The 19,608-nt window shown below is 39.6% G+C and overlaps 1 protein-coding gene across 2 annotated transcripts in view; it reads right to left on the minus strand.

Moving 5' to 3' along the window:
• LOC131968741 (low-density lipoprotein receptor-related protein 1-like) overlaps positions 1-19,608 on the minus strand; it is a 122,872-nt gene that overhangs the window by 75,366 nt on the left and 27,898 nt on the right. For both annotated transcript variants that reach the window (XM_059329742.1, XM_059329741.1), the window contains exons 3-4: positions 5,730-5,867; positions 668-787 (exon numbers count right to left, since the gene is read on the minus strand). In XM_059329742.1, the coding sequence (XP_059185725.1) occupies positions 668-787; positions 5,730-5,867 (258 nt within the window). The remainder of the gene's footprint in view (positions 1-667; positions 788-5,729; positions 5,868-19,608) is intronic.

Consider the following 19,608-nt stretch of genomic DNA (forward strand, 5'->3'; position numbering starts at 1 on the left):
TTTGTGAGTCTCTTCATGTCTTTTTGCAGCAGTTTTGAATCTCTTTGTGGACCTTTTATGTTTCTTTTTGGTCATTTAGAGTCTCATCCTGGATGGTACATGTGTCTTTGGTCTGTGCCTCAGTAATTCATCCATGGAATACAACCCATTCTGGTTGAGAAAATTTGTACAAATAGAAAATAGAATCCAAACAATAACATATCCACAGATGGGACATAAAATAACTGATTTAACTTTGAAAGCATACCAATTTGTGTCTTTGCCAGACTAAGTTAGTGAATCATTAAAGGTGGTGTGTTGCTCTGAATAACCATTATATCAGTAAAATGATGCCAAACAGACTTGTGTGGGAAATGCTCCACACTCCCAGTGTACCTGAACTACCCGCTGTGAGCTCTGCACTTCATTAAGTTTCACAAAATCTTGAATAAAAACTGCAGGCTTTGGGTACTAAACAGAGAACCAGTACTGATGTGGAGTTACCAGCTTATGTTTGATGTTGATGCAACATTCCCATCTTGCCAATTCTGGCTGTTTGCCACCTCATCGAGAAATAAAATACAGGATCCACTAATTTTCCGTGAATTGTTGATTAAATGCAGGTACTTGCAGCACATACTCAACCTGCAGGCCTCACAGATGGTGGCCGTTGCCTGGAGGAACTCACCTTTGCATGTCTTTCCATCTGGACTGATCTCATAGCCACTCTTACAGTAACAAGCAGGGCCCACTGGAGTCACCGCACAGCTTTCCTGACAACTCGAGAGCGTGCAGTTGGATATAAACTCTGGAGGAAGACAAAAGAGGTGAGGGAGACAGAAGACAGGAGTGAGTTTTTGGAGGAATGTGTGTGGGAAGACGACAGACATAAGGTGTTTATTTATGCTTCTTTACTGTTACTGACGTTGTTATGGGGCTGAAAACACTGCATCAGTGGCTCTAATAGGAGGTGGATTTGTGCATAATTCTGTAATAATCCATTCAACGTCCCACTTTAAACCCACAGATTATACTGTGATCACACATTTCACTCATCCTGCTGGGTACTATCTGGCAGAAGACACAGAGACAGGCATGCCTGTAGGTGACAGGAGCAGGTGCTGCTGAAGCTGTTGAACATTTTCTGAGGAATGTTTGCAGCTCAGTGGGGCGCTGAAGTGGGTAAATACTTGATGTGTCTGGCTAAATTGTTGAACTCTACTCTCTGCGGCCTCCTCCAGACAACGAGGCAAATATAAATAATGGGTACGAAACACTCAGCTCAGCTCAGTTACCCATCATCTCATCATGAGATTAGATCTGCCAAAAGATGTGCTCTACTGTACAGTGAGTGGATTGTGGAACAGAGAGTGTGTCAGATCCTGTTCTAGATCTATCCCTGAAACAAAACAAACCCCAAACCAGAATGTGTCACCGATGAGAGCGATGGGCTCGGGATTAGAAGACTCATTCAAGCCGATAAGTGGATCATATTTGAACAACTGCTCGGTACAGAGGCAGCAGAGATACAGGAGAACAAAATCAGAGGTGCTAATAGCACAATTACAAGTCAAGCGAATGCGTCATCACGCCAGTTTACAAGCCTATTCTTTGCAGAACACAGAGGTGTTTCTGTTATACTGCTGCAATAAATGCTTAAACTAAAATCTATTTAAATCTGCTTGTAACCTGTAATCCATTAGTCCCCCATTCTTCTTTTTCTTCTTCTCTCTTTCTTCTAAAAAAATTGTTCCAATGATTGTTTTAAATGTTGTTGTTGTTTTTACTGTCCTCAATTGTTGTTGATTTTGTCTTTATTGTTTCTTGCTTCTATTTTTTAATATGTCTTTCAATACATTTTTAAGTGCTATAAAATTAAATGTATTATTATTATTAAACTACAAAATAGCAGAAATGGAAAGTTGAGCTGACACAGTGATGCAACTCGTTCACTTTGAAATTATTTGTAAATAACAAATTAATCAATCAAGATCAAGATTCTAATGACCAGCAGGGTGCCACTCCACTGGTTACAAAAAGACTGTATAGAAGTCAATGAGAAAATTACGCTACTTGTCACTTGATTTATTACCTCAGTAAACATTTTCCAAATTAGTTTATTCTCAGTCTCTAGTTTCAAGTCTTCTTCAATACAGCTTGATGCTCATTTTGTAAATTATGGTCCCATTTATAGTAAAATAGATGGTAGATGATTTACAAGTCGCTACAATGGCGATCTGTCAATCAGGATAGAGGTGTAGCAATGAGCATCCGTACATTAAAGTTGTTTTGGGGTTTTGCAGTAATATTTTGGTAGTCTAAAAATGTCTATTAATAGTAATAGACTAAAATAACTATTTTGAGTTGCTGACATAAAAAATAGATGATCCTTTTTTATGTTTAAAATCTTTAAAACATGACTTCTTCTGAAGTGATGTTAAGGTGGATTAATCCTCCAAGCAAAGCAAATACAAGATACAAAGTCTGGAAGGCCAGAGAAACAACAAAAATCAACAAATTCTTTGGCCCTGCAGTCACAATCAATACCTCCTTGCTAACCCAGTCCATCTCCAAGGCTACACACACACATCAAATACAGAAGGGCATAAACACAACACGCTAGAATCACATCTTCCAGTCAGCTGAGCGACGCATAATGGAATCTCAGCAGAGTTTTCACCAGTGCACTGCACATCCTGTGAGATATAAATCAAGACACAGTGAGTCATAGTCAAACAGACACAGCCATGTCAAACCGGGCTGAGATCTATCAGTCACAAGTGATTCACTTTGCCCAGAAAACTCTGGCAGACAATTCACACAAACACAGCACCTCTGGGGAGAGAGAAGAGGGATCAAGAATCTCACCACACTTTCAAGATTAAAGAAAGAAAAGCCCACAGGTTAGGTGCAATCCAGTGCTGTATGTATTACATTTCTGCACTAAATGAATTTCATAAAAGCACCTAAATCAATAACAAAGTTAAACTCAAACAGCTCCAAACAGCTTTAACAATAAGCTAAACCATACACATCACAGTAAATCACACACATCAGCAGATCTCTCTCTCTCTGAATTTTCAGCTTTTATCCCAGACTTTTAAGTCCTTTGCTCTGCATAAGAATAAACACCACCAATATAACTAGTGCCCTGCTGCCAATCCCTGTACAATGCATTGAATATAAGTCTTCCTGTTGCCCTCCCGAGGCTTGCTGAGACAACCACAGTTCAAATTACAGACATGCAGGGAATTTTCCAAAACAAGTCTGAGCACCGAACAACGAAGATGTGTTTAGAAAACCAACATGGGCAACAATGTAAACAACCAACCATGACACATACCGCAAAATATTTATTTTGAGCAAAAAAAAAGAAAATTTCTTTTTTTTTTTGGTTCAGAATGCAAACCACTTACATAATTTAAGGAAAAAAGTAAATTCCTGCACACGCTTACCACCTTTGCACTGATTTATTTAAGAGTTTCACAAGACATATCAACAATCATAAACAGCCCATGATTACATGATTGTCCACAGCTGTGTTTGAGGTGTGTCCATGATTACACATAAAAAAAAACACCCACTCAAGATTCTCTAAACTATCAGAACATATAACACTAATAGGATTGTACACATTCAAAATGTTTTTGACAATACTAAAAAACAAAACATTTTTATAACTCAAGATAAAAAATGTATATCTTGACCAATACAAAATTATATATATATATATATATATATATATATATATATATATATATATATATATATATATGTAGGGCTGGGTATATGTATATATTATTTGAGTTTTTTTGAGAGAGACTTTCATTACTTTATCCTGACTTCCAGGAAAAAAAACTTGATTGGGTGAAATAGCACTACAATAGTTTTCAAAAATAATCTGGCTTCATAAGTGGGTGTTTGTGACCCAAATGACAGTACCATAAAAAAAACCCAGAGCATTTACATAATCACTGTAATGTCTTAAGTTTTCAACTTGATATATGTTACTGTAATTGACCACTGGTACCTGAGCATACTTGCCTGTAGCAATAATCCTCAATCACTGATTTATACAGGCTGAAGAAAAAGCCAAAATTTATTTGGGCAGTGTTTCCTAAGAGGAGCTTCAGCCATCCGTGATGTCACTGTGAGCGCTGAGCTGAGCACCTTTCTCATGCATGCACTACACAAAGGTGAAAGGGCAAGTGTGAAAGAGAAAAGGGGGGTTTGATTACAGTAGAGAATGGTCAAATAAACCTAAAAAATAATTTCTTTCCTATTATGGCAAAAAATTGTTTGTAGTTTGAGTAGTGAACCATGCACAAAATGGGGAAAACAGTCTGCAAATATTGCAGTTGAAATACTAACACGCAACTGTAAAATGTAGTTTAACTACTAGTTAAAAGACATGTAGTCAACTATTACCAAACACTGGCTTCAGACTACTACACAGTCACAAATATAAACATAAAACCCACCAGTTTACCCTAATTTAAACCTTGACACCAAGTTTAAACTCTGAAATAAACATTAAAGGGGCCCATGTTCGTGCTCAGGAAAGGTGATGCACGCCCATATGTGGACAGACACACACACACACACACACACGCACACGCACGCACACACACACACACACACACACACACACCTCAATGTCCAGCCAGCCTGAAAGTTCATGAAAATTTGATGGCCTTTCCCAAGCCTCTCTCCATGATTCTTTAATAAATATTTCATCCAAGCTCATATTGTTAACTGAAGGTGAAGCTGAGAGATGAAAAAATAGATCTCTTTTTCTGAGAGAAAACACAAGTGCCCACCTCAGTAAAAGAAAAGAATGACACATTGACGATGGGGAGAAAAAGAGATGGCCAGATTAGGTATTTAATACTGCACACTGTGCCAATTAAACCCTCAGCGCCTCGGGATAAAATAATTATTTTATACTTTTTGCTTTGGTTCGTAAGTTATTGGATTTTGTAGGAGGTTAGAGTTTGGCATGTATCAAGCAAAAATGCATATCTATCATTAATATATAGACTTCAGGGTATATATTAGAGATGCAGCAATAATGATGCCTGCTAGCTATTTAAACATTTATATGACCTGTGTGCTGGAACACAAAGTAGCTTGATAGACAGAATCTGATTGGCTTTCATTAGTCATGTTCCTCTGCTAACCCTTGACAGACCAAATAGAGGAAGTCCTCAGGTTGCCCTTTCCTGTATTATTCCATCCATCCAGTAAGATATTAAAGTCTTTTGCACAATCCAGCTTTTTTTTTTTTTCTTCGTGTGGTCAACCCGATCAGCACATTCTTGTGAAGGGAATGAACGTCATCATAAATTGCTTCCTAGTTTCGATTTCTAAAGGGCCGCTTCCTTAAATGTGCTAAAATAAGGTATTACCACATATACTGTACCCAGACGAAAGAATGTAAAACATACAGTTGTCTCCGTATAGCATACTGGAACGCAACAACAAAAAACAACACAATATTTTCACACTGATGTGGTGAATCAAACTGACTTCAGTGTGAAGATTTCAAGGGTGAGAACTGTGTGATAAGTAAGCGACACATAAAAGAACCAAAACCCAGTCAGACTCCTTATTCCCATTTCTTTCACACAGACAGAATGTACTAGCACAAGAATTATATTATTTACCAGCTCACTCTTTCACATTCATATTGCATACCCCATAAATGCATAGTGTGTGTGTGTGTGTGTGTGTGTGTGTGGCAGTGATACCTCTGCAGTGTGGTCCCTCATCCCAGCCGTCAGTACAGTCTGGAGCCCCGTTGCACAGTTTGCTCATGTGGATGCAGAGCTCCGTTCCTCCACACTGGTACTCATTAGGAGGGCACCGTGATACGGTACTGTGTGGACCTGAGGAAGACACGAACAATTCTGGTCATCTCAAAAAGTATGGAGTGTAATATTCCTGTGTATACCAACAAATGTGCATTATGTTCCTCTATATCTTGTCAAATTCAGTCTCTATCCAGGTCAGGAAAGCCTCAGAAACTTTTATCTTAAAAAAAAGAAGCCTTTTTTAAACGTATCCCTGTGCTCTTTCTTTTCAACCTGTTTTTAATCTTGTTGTATCTTGTTGTAGGACCTTGGGATTGCTTTTAACATTGAAAAGTGCTTTACAAATAAAAATGTATCATTATTCTCATTAGAAACTCGACATGAGCATTACAGACGAGAATCAATTTTATCTTCATTTATCTAAATAAATGTGCTCACTTTTCAAGAATCTGCTTTTACTCTGGTGCTGTTTCAGTTTACCATTAACTGATCATTTAATTATTTTTTATCATTCTTTTAACACGGACTGTTTGCATGACTCATGCAATAGATAATCTAATATCATCTCTCTCTCTATCATCTATCATCAAACCAACTACTGTTCAGTACACTGTTCCTGCTCTTTATCCTGTACTGTTGTGAGCCACATTATTGGCTCAAATGAAACCATCAATCTAACCCAAATAATCTTTCTCGGGTGCATGATTACACTGTCATTTTATGCAGTATATTGAATGTAAAGTAGATGAGAGTGGTACAGTTGATCAAAGCAACTGATGAAAAACTGAACACACTTTGGTTTGTCTTTGGAAAGGTCTGTGTGTGCCTCGGTCACAACAATATATCTTTCCGCTCGGGTCCCAATAAGAACCAAACTGGTTCGTTTGGAGCCATGACATCACGTACAGAACAGCAGCACGTATTTCTGAAGATTGATCTTACCATGGGATCTTTGTCATATGCCTTCTCCCTTTGTCTCTTTCATCCATTCTGTCTCGACTATAAACTGTTCAGTAAAGCAGAAATGCTTTCAAATCAATCTTGATAAAACAGTGCCCTTTAATCCTGTCAGTGGATGACAGATTTTCTGACAGTTGGAACTCTGTGTGTCTGACAACGTATTTGTCAGACTGAAGTAACACAGAAATGTTTCTCCACCATCTCCCTCAGTGGGCGCACATCAAGCTATCTGTTCCTTCATATTTGTGGAAGTGCGAGGGTCTCATCACACACCATTATGTCCAGATACAAGACAGAAACAACCTGCAGTATGTGTGCAGCAAACAATCTGACTATGAATACATTAAAAACAGTTTTCCAAAGATCCCTCATGCTCCCCTTATTGAAAGACTATGGGAAAACTTATTCCTGGTAGAGGAACTGGAATAAAACTTAAATATTATCAGACTATTAAAAGGACATTTCCCCATGTAGCAATCAAAAATGCTCAGGGTCTTCATGGTTCATAATGACACTATATACGTCAGCAGAGTGATTAATGAAGCACTAAGGGTCAATGCGGTTATTAATCAGAGCTGCTTGTCATAATCAGATGACTTTGTGCAGTTGGGAAACCCTACACATTTTGTAAGCTCCTCTTACACCACGTCTGCAAGCATGATTTGGAAACTATGCTTTTATAAACTGTTTCTGCAAGAACATTACAAAGACAAATTTATTTTCACTTCACAGACAAAGTTCTGAAAATTGCTGGTTCCAGAAAACAGGCATATGTGTTTGCATCTGTTCCCCTCATTCCCTAGCAACTTTGTTCCTTTACCTTGTTTCCCCAACACTTCAGCTGTCCCCTTCTAATCCATCGTGGATTTACATTTATCTTTTCCTCTTACCAACTAAGCAGAACCACAAGGCAGAAATTCAAAGAGCCATTGTGGCAGCAAAAGATGGACACTAGAGAAAACTAGCAGGAACTACAAACACACCATTATCCTCATTGGAACTGGCCAAATGACTACCTTCACTACTTCTAAAGTGTACACACAGATCCATCCCAGAGACAAAACACTAAGAATAAGCATGCCAGACTAGTGGAAAGCAGGCCTAGTGTAGTAGTATGCACTAAGAGAGGACTTTGGGATCCCTGGGAAAGAAAACATATCTTGAGTGAATATAAAATTGGTCAAAACGGCCCCCTCCAAGACATTAAATACACAGCTTTAACTCAATATAGAAGAGGAAGTGCTGCTAAAATCACTGGAACAGCAGCGAGGGCTTTTCTGCTTAATAACCTTATTACTGAACTCCTTTTCTTGGATGAGGTTAGCCACCTTGTGACTCTGACCAGTCTTTCATCCACAAAAAGAATAATGACTCAGCACAACTTCTGTCCCTAAGTCCAACTAGTCCACGTATTGCCAACAACTCTGTGCAGTATGTCCAAACTGCTGTCACCACTGTCCAAGTATATGGGGCTGTGGCACTTTGATGACACTTTATTCCCATCGGAGACAGTGACTGTACAATAATTACAACAAAAGCAAACAGCTACACCCTGACTCAATAATCTGCTTAGTGGTACTTCCAAAGCTCACTAATTAACACATTGTATCCCTTGTATTTATTTATGTACAAAGTGAAAGGTACAAAAAATAATTTCTGGTTTGATGAGGAATTACATGCTCTATCTGTTTCTTGCTGACCAGTTGCCTGGCAACCTAGCAGTGAAAGCAACACTAGAGAAAGAGCTCAGTTGAAGGTCTCCATGGCCAATGGATTAATCAAACAATCAAGATACAACAAAAGGCAGCAACATTCAGGAGAGAAAAGTAAAGCCATTTGCCTTGGACTTCCATTCTTTGTAATGGCCATATTTTAAAGAAGTCTATGAGAAAATTACCCTACATCTCCCTTAATTTTTTTTAACCCAAGTAAACATTTCTAATGGGTTAATGTTCTCAACCACTAGTTTCAAGTCTTCTTCAATACAACACAATGTTTATTTTGTAAATCATGGTCCCATTTACAGTAAACTAGACAATAAAGCAGGGTATGCTTTACAGTCGGGCTACCTGACTGACAAGTCGCCACCACGGTGTTCTTAAAACTTTGACCCTTTCACATTATGTTGTTAGTTCATGAAAGTTAATTGTTACATTAGTTGAACTTAAAGGCACAAGAAAGAAAGCAGCTGTTCATTTTTGCACTTTGCTAACCAAGCTAGCTAGCTAGTGCTAGCTGTAGATGACAACCTGGCTCCTCCCTCTCGTCCAAATATGGTCACTTCTAGCTTCTGTACTATATCTTTTGTAGAGTCTATGGATACAACAAGTTAATAAATCAACTTTAAGGTGTTACTGGGACATTTTTAACTTAAGAGAAGGCCCCGCTAGCTGTTTCTCCCTGCCTCCAGTCTTTATGCTGCTTAACTAAGCTAATCCCCTGCTAGCTCTATTTCCATATTTAGCAAACAGAAATTAAATTGGTATGAATCTTCTCATCTAATTCTTAGGAAGAAAGCAAATAAGTGTCTTTCTTTCTTCTTTCTTTGATGAAAATGCAAGCAAAGTGCACGTACTTCTTCCTTCCTGTCCTTTTTTTACACTTGAAAGCAATCACTTCTCTAAAGGTCTCATCTTTCTCAGCCTGTGTGGAAAGTCAAAGTGTTGGCCTTGCCTCTTCCTCAACCTCTCTCCTTTTTATCTCCTCCCATCATTTTCCTCCAACATCTGCTGACCCATTTACAGTAAGTGTATAAGAGGGAGGGCACTGTGTGGAAAATGAACAGAGTGAGAAACAAAGACAGAGAAAGAGAAAGTGAGAGAGTAGACGGAGAAGATCGAGTGGAACACCTCATCCACAGGAAGTGGATAGAGCCCCACAAGGCTTCATTCTTGAGCGAGCTGGCAGCGGTTCTGCAGTGCCGCGGTGGAAAAGGCATTGCTAATTTGAATTAAACAGGCTCTTTTATTCAACATTCCTCTACTGTGAGTGAGCCAGGTTAGCAGGCCCAAACCTTTTTTTTTCTTTGAGAAGTTTCTATTTGCTCTGTTTCTCTACACAGCTCTTTGAATAGTTTGGTGAAAGATCTACACAGGCTGGCTGGTACAGCTTCAACTATTCTGTTCTGTAGCTCAATTAGGGCACCCAAGGAAAAGAAAAATCATCCTGGTGTTCCCATCATCGACCCATACAGGCTATCCTTGTGAAGGAGCCAGTGGGTGAAAACTGAGGCTGGAGATTTGACTGTTCTTTTCCTATGGAGAGCTAATGATTGCTCCAAGGCACTTTGTTTCTACAGACGTCATAGACACGTCAGCAGATACCACGACAAATTTCAATTCTTCCATAGGTCAGAATGATGCAACAAACTTGAGGATGTACAAGCTACAGCAAATAACCTTAACCTTTATTATTAACCTATGTAACCTTAAAGGCATAGTTTGGATTCATTGAAGTGGGGTTTGGCATGTCACAGTTCATCTAAAAATATACCATCCACAAAATCAGTGTAGGTGAAAGTTTCTGTGTACACAACGTTTTGAAGCTTAACCTTGATGTCAGAAAGCCTTGCTAGAGTTGACGTGGGTGGAGCTGAAACTGTTATATGCTCTCGTCAAAGCCACCAGACTCTATTGCCAAAAGCAGTTATTTTAACTCACAGCTGGTCTACCACTTTATTGATCAGTTAGTTTGTTTGTGTTTTTGTGTGACTTTGGTGTTTTAAAAGGTAAGTTTAGACTCACCAAAGTCACACAATAACACAAACAAACTAAATGATTGAGGAAGTGGTAGACCAGTGTCTCCAATGTTCTGCAAGGTAAAATAACTGTTTTGGTCAATGGAGTCTGGTGGCTTTGACAAGAACATAAAACAGCTTCAGGGCTTTCTGACGGCAAAGTAAAGCAATAAAAACATTCTAAATGTAACATTTCGTTAAATACATTTTTTAGATGGGCCTTTTTTTAGGTGGCTAAAATACATTTTGCTGTTCCCCTGTCCACATCAGTACATTGATTACTTTTCTGCAGGTGACCAAGTCACCATTAGAGCCAAACAAAGCCTTTTTTCTTCTGTAAGCATCTATCAAAACAAGATTGCAGCGTGTTGAATTTAAGACATCTTGCACGAGTGAAGTATTTAAGCTGGTACATATAGAGGTAGATCACATGCACTTTTCCAGTGCTAGGGAGTGAGGGGTGTCAAGGGGGGGGGGGGGGGGGGGGGGACAAAACTAAGGCTATTGTTTGGATCACACAAATCGGCTGTGGCCCCCTATAAAGCAGGCTGAGCTGCAGTGTTGTAAGCAGTGTCACGTGCGAAGCCTGATCTGAACTGTGGCACAGCCACCTGGAGGGAGAGCTGAGGAAATGGCAAGGGCCATGGTGAGGACATGTTGATGAAAGGGGGGCTGGCACTTTCTAATTATGTGCTGTTGTAGGATTCATTTTTTAAGACACATTTTCCTTGCTAGAAACGTTTATGCTTTTGTGGCTCTTACATTTTTTCTTTCACTAACATTTCTCGAAAGAAAACAGAAGAGAGGCCCAGCTGACTGAGAAGGAGTCAGGATCTGGGTCTGGATCAGGTTGTCCCTGAGCCCAAAGCTTGTTAGGGCTGTGGGGATTTTCCATTCACTAGTTCATGCTTCCCCTCATATGCCAGTCAACACAATGCTTATTCAACCAATAGCAAACACACAAACAAATAAAAAGACACTGCCAGTGCTAAAACATAAAAGGGACTTTATGTGGGCCAGAATGAGGCAGACTGTACAGAGCAACGAGGTTACTCTGCCTTTGTTTTTTTTTAAATACTACAGATGCTTCAGAATAAAAAAAAACTGAAAAATACTCAGTCACAAAATCCACTAACAAGCAAGATAATTAAAAACACTCTTGCTACTTTTTACAGACATCAACCATCCAGATATAGCTGAATAATTTAACATGTTGATCCATTAATATACCTCATGAATAAATAGTGTTCCACCAGTTTCCTGCCAGCAACCGTGACACACTAATACTGGGTTTCTCTGACCACTGACGGCCATGTCCTCACAAACCGGCTGGCCCTCTCTGTGATGCTCTTGGCCCACATGACACATTCTTGGACGGAGCACCCGAATCTTGACCAAGCAGCCCCGAGGCACCCCTTGACCTCTCTGCTCCGTCTGCCCTGCCAAAGAAACCAAACTCCAAACAACTAGGACACGGCACCGGAAAAAAACAAGATGCAACAGCACCAGAGCTTCATTTAGGCTAAGAGAAGACTCCGTGGCTGAGTGTTATTTTCATGTTGCTACTCATCACAGTCTTGTCAAAAATATTACGGGCAGCAAAAGAGCAGGCACAGCAGCAGCTCGCCGCAGAGCTCTTAGGGCAACAATACCACTGTTTATATCTGACAGCTATTCTATAAACACTTCATCCTGCAGGTGGAAAACAACACATTAACCTGCCACTCTAACCACACCTGTGAGCCCCACAAATAATACACTGGGGTTATTTTCAGCTACATGACTTCTCTTTGTCCAGGCAATCACGTCTCAGTTTAAAGGGATAGTTTGGATTTTTTATTTGGGGTTGTGTGAGGTGTTTACCTGTAATCAGGTGCACGGTAGCTAAGCAATGCATTGCTGTATATTATAATATAATATTTTCAACACTTCACCTTGCCCAGTTTAAGTTTAAATAGTGGGGAAATAAAGCCTTACTATGCTCTCGTCAAATCCACCAGACTCCCTTGACAAAAGAAAAGGTAATTTTATCTCCCAGAACATGGGAGTTGCTGGTTTACCGCTTCATAGGACTGGGTGATATATCGATATAATATTTATTTTATTTTTATTTTTTAGAATGTGATATGGATTTAGACGATATTATCGCATATATTGATAAAGTTCTTTTTATTTATTTCTTGATATATAAATGCTAGGGTTTGTCATATTTAGTTCTTTTGTAATGTTTGTTATTCTTTTCTCATATAAATATATTTATTTTAGAAAAAGACTGGCCTATTTTACCTCATAGGCTATTTTTATTTAAGATATCCTTTTATTTAAATGTGCCCTTTATGGAGCTTTGATTTTTTTAAACTCCTGTTGTTATACAGTATTTATGTTCACTTAAATCAAAAGTTTCAATAAAACTACTTGTGACATGTCATATTTGTCTTTGACTTTGACTGAACATTTGCTCTCACTTGGCAATAAAAATATCAGGATATATGTCGTATATCGATATTAGGCCTAAAAATATTGGGAAATGACTTTTGGTCCATATCGCCCAGCCCTACCGCTTCCTAAATCAGTTATTCTGTTTGTGTTACTGCGTGACTTTGGTGAATATGGACTAACCCTTTAAAACACAAAAAGTCCCACAATAACACAAACAAAAAAACAAGTCAGCAGTTAAACGACAACTGGTGTTATGCAAGGAAAAAACAACTTTTGTCAATGGAGTATTGTGGCTTTGAAAAGAGCAAAGATAAGATCTAGATAAGCTGTAACTATAGTTTTAGTTCCCCTTGCAATATATAGGCTATCTCATTGCAAGCAAAGTGGTGAAAATATTCAAAATTTATACTGATTTTTAAGGTGGGCTTTTTTTTTTGCTGTCTTTATTTAATTTTGCTGCTGTTCCTGTCTCCAGCAGTGCATTGCATGGATCATGGGTCATAGAAGAAATTATTAGACTTTTAATCTTAATTTCTTGTTCATTTTAATACCTAATGCAACTAAAGGTACATTTGTTTGGACAAATATAATGATAACAACAAAAATAGCTCATAAGAGTTTAATTTAAGAGCTGATATCTAGCCATTTTCCATGGTTTTCTTAATAATATCCAAAATTATTATCAAGAATGGTAGGGGTGTGACGAGATCTCGTGGCATGAGATCTCGCGAGATTAAACTTGACGATATTTCTCGTCGCGTTAGAAATCAGTCTCGCAAGATTTGTGAGTTCTCCAAACTTCTATTTGTGACCTGTGGGGGCAGTAAAATGAAAAGAAGAAGAGGAGAAGAAGGAGGGGAAGCAGCAAGCAGCAAGCAGCTAGAATGACGTCGCAGGGGTCGTAAGAACGAATCGAAGCGGCACAGTCCTGCTAATAGGCTAACAGTTAGCTCTGTAGCAGTACAGCGTGTATGTGCTGCTGCTGCAGGAGGTGTTCACTTAGCGATCTCTGTTTGTTTACAACAAGCACCGGACACTCTGCACAGTTAGCGATACCGGTTAATTAAAGATCGCTATGTTTATGATGATTAGCCATGCTGCTTTGTTTTGATCAGCTGATGATGTTGTGCAGTTAGCAATGGTTGAGTCTCCCATGTTTAATCCGTTGTGTATGTGATCACGGTCGAAATTGTCGCTAAGCGATTACACGACGATGGAAAACCATAAGTCACCTCTGGAGTCTCATTAATCCCCCTGGGAGGTTTTATTTTTTATTTATCTTATTTTAACTTTTATCAATTTTAGTTTTAGTTTCATCATGCATGTAAAGAGTTATAATAAAACATTTCAAAATGCATATGCAACTCGGTTAAATAAAAGTCTGTTGGTCCAGTCAAATATTTTGTCATTGTAGTTTTCTTTAAATCTTGTCTCGTCTCGTTCTCGTGAACCCACTATTGTGTCTCGTCTCGTGAGCTGAGAGTATCGTCACACCCTTAGTAATTGGCTAGATATCAGCTCTTAAATTAAACTCGTATGAGCTTTTTTGTTGTTTTCATTACTAGTGCAGTGCCCATAGGAAGTATGTATTCGTACATTACATGCCACACTACAACATCTGCAACTCCATAAAACACTTTCATAAGGTACGCACACCATTCAGTACTTACACACTGAACATTGATATTCACTGGAAACTATTTGCATATTATTGGAAAATTGAAACTTGTAGCGCACTTTAAAACTCTGAAAGATAGATAGGCTAAATAGACTTACAGATCAGATGAGTCAGCCATGAAAATCCAGAGCGAATTGGGTTACTGACCAGGTGTAGGCCTATCACACAATGGGGCGGAGCTCCCCTTAAAGGCATCCAATGGGAAACAATGCAATGCCGCAACACGTCCTACGTAAATAATCGAGGATGCACACTTTCGTGCCATGCGCAAGCCACATACAAAATCTCAGTCTGACTAACGGTCAGCGAGATATGCCCTAGACACACATCCACGCACAGACGCTTGCTTTTATAGATAGATTGTCCAAACAAATGTACCTTTAATTGTACCAGGCATTAAAATGAACAAGAAATTGAAAAAAACAAGGGTGATCTAATCATTTTTTCCATGACTGCACTTAGCTTCAGTGTCGGTACTCCCGTCTGCTTCTCTTTACTGGGGGCGTTATCAACTGTAGGATATAACATTGACGATGGCTACTTGATACAACCCTACTTCAATAAACCTGAACTATCCGTTTATCAAGGTTTTATACAAGTTGAAAGCATTAATGCCTTTCACCCTGCTGACAGACTGTGTGCCCTCTCTGCACCCTAGTCTGCACTTGATGGTTGGATCGTCGCTCTGTGGCTCTCTCTCTTTCCTTACTCCTTTCCTTCCAAGATATCAACACAACATTTTCATTCCTTCCTTGGGGGGCTTCTGGGTTGGCTGGCATGGCGACAAGCAAAGCAGGAAGGCTAAATCCAGCTCTTGAAAGCACAACAAACTGAGCCTTCTCCAAACACAGCAGCACTACTGCTCCTCAGGGCTCAGAAACCACTAAACAAACAGTTCTATCAGCAAAGTAAATTGCAAAATTTATACAGGACAACACCACCAGATACCCCAAACAAATAAATAGATGGAGCCTATATCGGCGTTGGTTTTGAAAGAGGAAAAGTAAGCGAATACACACAAAGGAAATCAATGGTGAAATTTCAAGTAGTTATGTCCTCCACTCTGCCCACACCTATTTCCCTATGCATAAAAGGACAGATAATAAAAGTTCAAATGGAACACAGATTCATTCTTCTTGTCTCTTTTTCCCATTTTCTCTTGCAAACACACACAGATGAAAGAAGAAAAATAGATCTATTGCACACTGAATAAGGGTGTTACGTAGCGGCTCTATTTCTCAGATTGAAAAGACTCATAATTTGATTCATTCGCCTCTTATTTCCTCACAGTGGACCGAGGATTAACTTAAAACTATTAGTATTGTGCAAGTTTTTCTTGTTAAGAGCGGAGTGGGGGCGATACTGCTGGCCCATGCAGAATGACTAAATATCTGAAAGGCATTTAGTTGGTTTCGGCTTAGAGTTCTTACCCAGAAAGCAACAGACTAACTTTAATCATCACAAATTAAGTGCCGAGCCTCTCTCCAGACAGTCATTTTCATTTGTTACGTAGGGCATTAGAAAACTAATTCAAAGGACAGACGACTAACTATCGTGTAGAAAAACAGCTATGCAAATGACAGGAAAAGCCCAAGGGGGTCGGAAAGGAGGATGAGAGTAATCGTCACTGTACGGGCCAAGACACCAGAGGAGACCGAAGCTTAGCAACAACTGCAGAAGACAACCGTGTATTCAATAATGTGATCATGCATACAGGATGTAGTCATTTATTACTGCTGCTTAGACGCAAGGTAGTTTGCCACACAGAAAGACCAGCCACAAGGCACAGCCAGGTGTTCAACATATGTGAGTCTAAACCTTTATGATGCATGGTGGGGGGGGGGCTTTAATTATCATAATATTATTGTTGTCTTTGTCTCTTTTTGTCCCAGGCTTGTTCCCCTCCCAGAGGGTGCCTCTGTCCTGCCCCACCCCCTTTCTGCAGAGAGCCCCGCTGAGATTACATAATGGTCTTTTTAAAATTTAAACCCCTGACACGCTTTTCTTGGCTCAACACGGGCCCGACTTTCTTGTCCTGTTTCAAGGGGCCAGCTTTGCCCTCTCTACTGCCCCGGCCTCAGGTCTACATCTAAAAATGGCCAGCTGGTGGCCTGTGGATCACGTCCACTTCACCACAACCTAAAATAGAGCATCTGTATACAAACTGTATATTATTTCTTCAGTTTCTCCATATGCTGTCTTGTGTTACTGTTGCACATTCTCTGTCATTATTTTGTGATCCTTGTGAGTGTTGAGTTAGATTGTCACCGTTGAAAATATGATCCCCAGATTTGTATTATTTTTCTATGATGCTAAAAAGGATACTCGAGAAAGCTTTTAGTTTAATTTTATGAATCATTATCAATTAATCAAAACAACCACAACTGTTCTACAAATACAATATGCATCCTGTGACTATGTACATTGTAAACATTATTTTTATAATGCTTTTTCTATCTAAGGTTGTTTGCATTATAAGTCATCTGACTGTTTAGTGAAAGTTAGCTTTTAAATTTTGAAATGTACTATACATGGTCCCTGTCAAATAATCATGTAAAAACATTATCTGAAAAAAATGAATTAATTGAAGATCATTTTATTTTTAATGTATTCATATTCCTGTCAGATTAAGTCATATAACAGAATAAAGATCTTAGATATATTTTAAAATTGAAAGTGAAGGATATTTTAGGTTGTAGGGATGAACAGTATTTAATTCTTCATCATTTACCAGTTGTGTCTTGTGCACTATATTACCTGTGGTAACAGCAATAATTAACTAAAGCTTAACAACTATGTGTAAAGTCAAAGGCAGTCCTGGAATTTCTTCGTTTTAGGGGCAAGGCCACTTGGCCTTTTGGGTTGTCATTTTTTTGAGGGCACAAAGGCCAAAAGCAACGGCACCAAGGCCATAAAAAAACAGTGATTTTAAGTCCACTTCCATATTGAATTTAATTTAAGGACTAGTAATGACGCTTCTGAGGAAGATTGGAGTCTCAGTCAAAACTGTCAAGCAGGTAAAGAAACATCTCCTTGTAAAATGCATCAATCTTGTGCACTTTGAGAGCTACATGAGAGCAAACACCTCACATAACATTTTTCACAGTCGGGAGATAACGTATTATAGAATCTTTGTTATCCTACTGTGTCATTTTTAATTGCTGTCAACATGCTTTCCACTAGGACATGGAGCAGCCAGCCAGTGTGGAAAAATAGTGGGCTAGAATTTTTTTTCCATAAAATCCCAAAATTTGGTGCCTCTCACACATTCTAATGCCACAATTCCATCATATACACTCATCTTCATCATTTGCATATTTTCAGAATATTTCAAAGGAGAATAAAGGTTCTTGTATATTTTATTCAAGGCATCTTATTTTGACAGTCTTCTTGTAAATTCTGTGGTCGATTCTGTTAACACACTGTGCTCTTATTTTGAAAGCTGCATGCGTTTAGCGACAGGAAGTTATTCAAAACAGTAAAATCACAGTTTAGTGTGATTAAAACAACTTTAACTGTTAGCTAACGTTAGCTTGCGGCTACTGAACGGCATATGAAACAGTGTGTTTGAACCCACCACTTATTATGAATGTCATCAAAAGATGCTTTTTTTCTCAAAAGACGCAAGTGTCAAATCTGTGTTGACAGGAAAGAGGCAGACTAGAAAACCGCAAAAACAACTGGGGCTGTACGGGCGGGGGCATCAAGCCCACCGTGGCCTCAGGGCAGATATGTTTTTTAAGGGCACGAGTCCAAATTTAAAAAAGGCCCATGGCCCTCGTGGCCCTCCTGAAATTCCCGCCCTGGTCAAAGGTATTCCTCGTAGTGATGAACCAACAGAGATTCATTACCTGCCTCTGCAGTTTTCCTCAGACATATGGAGCATTTTGCCATCTTTCAGGTTATTGTTTGAAACTTTAGCTTCATTTCAGTCTAATTGCTCTCCTTAGCATTGTTTCCAGCTGCAACAAGCAGGTGTTTTAACAGAAATGTCACTGATAAACCAACTGCTGCACAGATGGCAAGCCAACAAAACAGCAAAAAAAAAAACAACAGCAATTTGTAACTAGCTAACTCTACTAGCGTACTAGCCAACAGTGAATTTAGCAGCTAATGAGACACATATTTCCCTCAGGAGTTGACTCTAGACCTAAACAGAGCCAAAAAGAGATGGAATATTAGTTTAACATCAACCAGTTGGTCAGCAACACCACACCAAATGAATGCTAATGTTTCCCTCTGTGTGCTAGATATGTAAATAGGCAGCTGTTAACAACAACTAAGAAGCTAACCAAACAACATGCTAATACCTCAGTTCACAGCTAGTTGCTCTGCCCTCAAATGGAGAAAAAAATAAATGCAGTTCTATTTCATCCTTCCTGACCGCCAGAGGCGGTGCATAAGCACTGAATGACTTCGTCTTGCGCATGTACAGGTCGAGTAGTTATACCAACAAAGTCACGTGTGACCCCCTGATGACCCCCGGATAGGTTATATCTTCCGGTGTCATCAGAGGATCTGTTCCTTTGTTCTTCTCGCGTTGCAGGTATACTACAGCTGTAGTGTCAGCGTATGCAAAAAAAAAAAAAAAACCTTATTGGAGCCGCTATAGCCGAAGCTACGTAGTTAGCAGCTTGCCGCTGGGAGCCTTGTGACCAAGCTGTTTCGGTCGGAGCCGCGAGGAGCTCGCCCTCCAAAGGCTGCGGCAGGCCGTCCTCCGGGACGCGGCGTGCGGCCGCTCTCACCGGCACTGTGAGCACCCTTCCTTCGGATCGTCGTACATCCACACAAGGTTGGCCTCTCGGCTGGGTGAGTAATTTGTCTCTTTATTACTTGTTGGTGACGGCAGTGTATCCGCTCCCTCTCCCAGCATAACGGTACGCCGCGGTGGCTCATAGTTAGCAGCAGCGTGTTCGCTCGTGTTAACTTGTTTATCTCGGAACGCCTGGCGGCTGTTTCATTGATTTAGCGGCGACGTGTTGGTGACGGCGGTGTTTTCGCCC

Source organism: Centropristis striata, chromosome 3, assembly GCF_030273125.1.
Source record: "Centropristis striata isolate RG_2023a ecotype Rhode Island chromosome 3, C.striata_1.0, whole genome shotgun sequence".
Lineage (NCBI taxonomy): Eukaryota > Metazoa > Chordata > Actinopteri > Perciformes > Serranidae > Centropristis > Centropristis striata.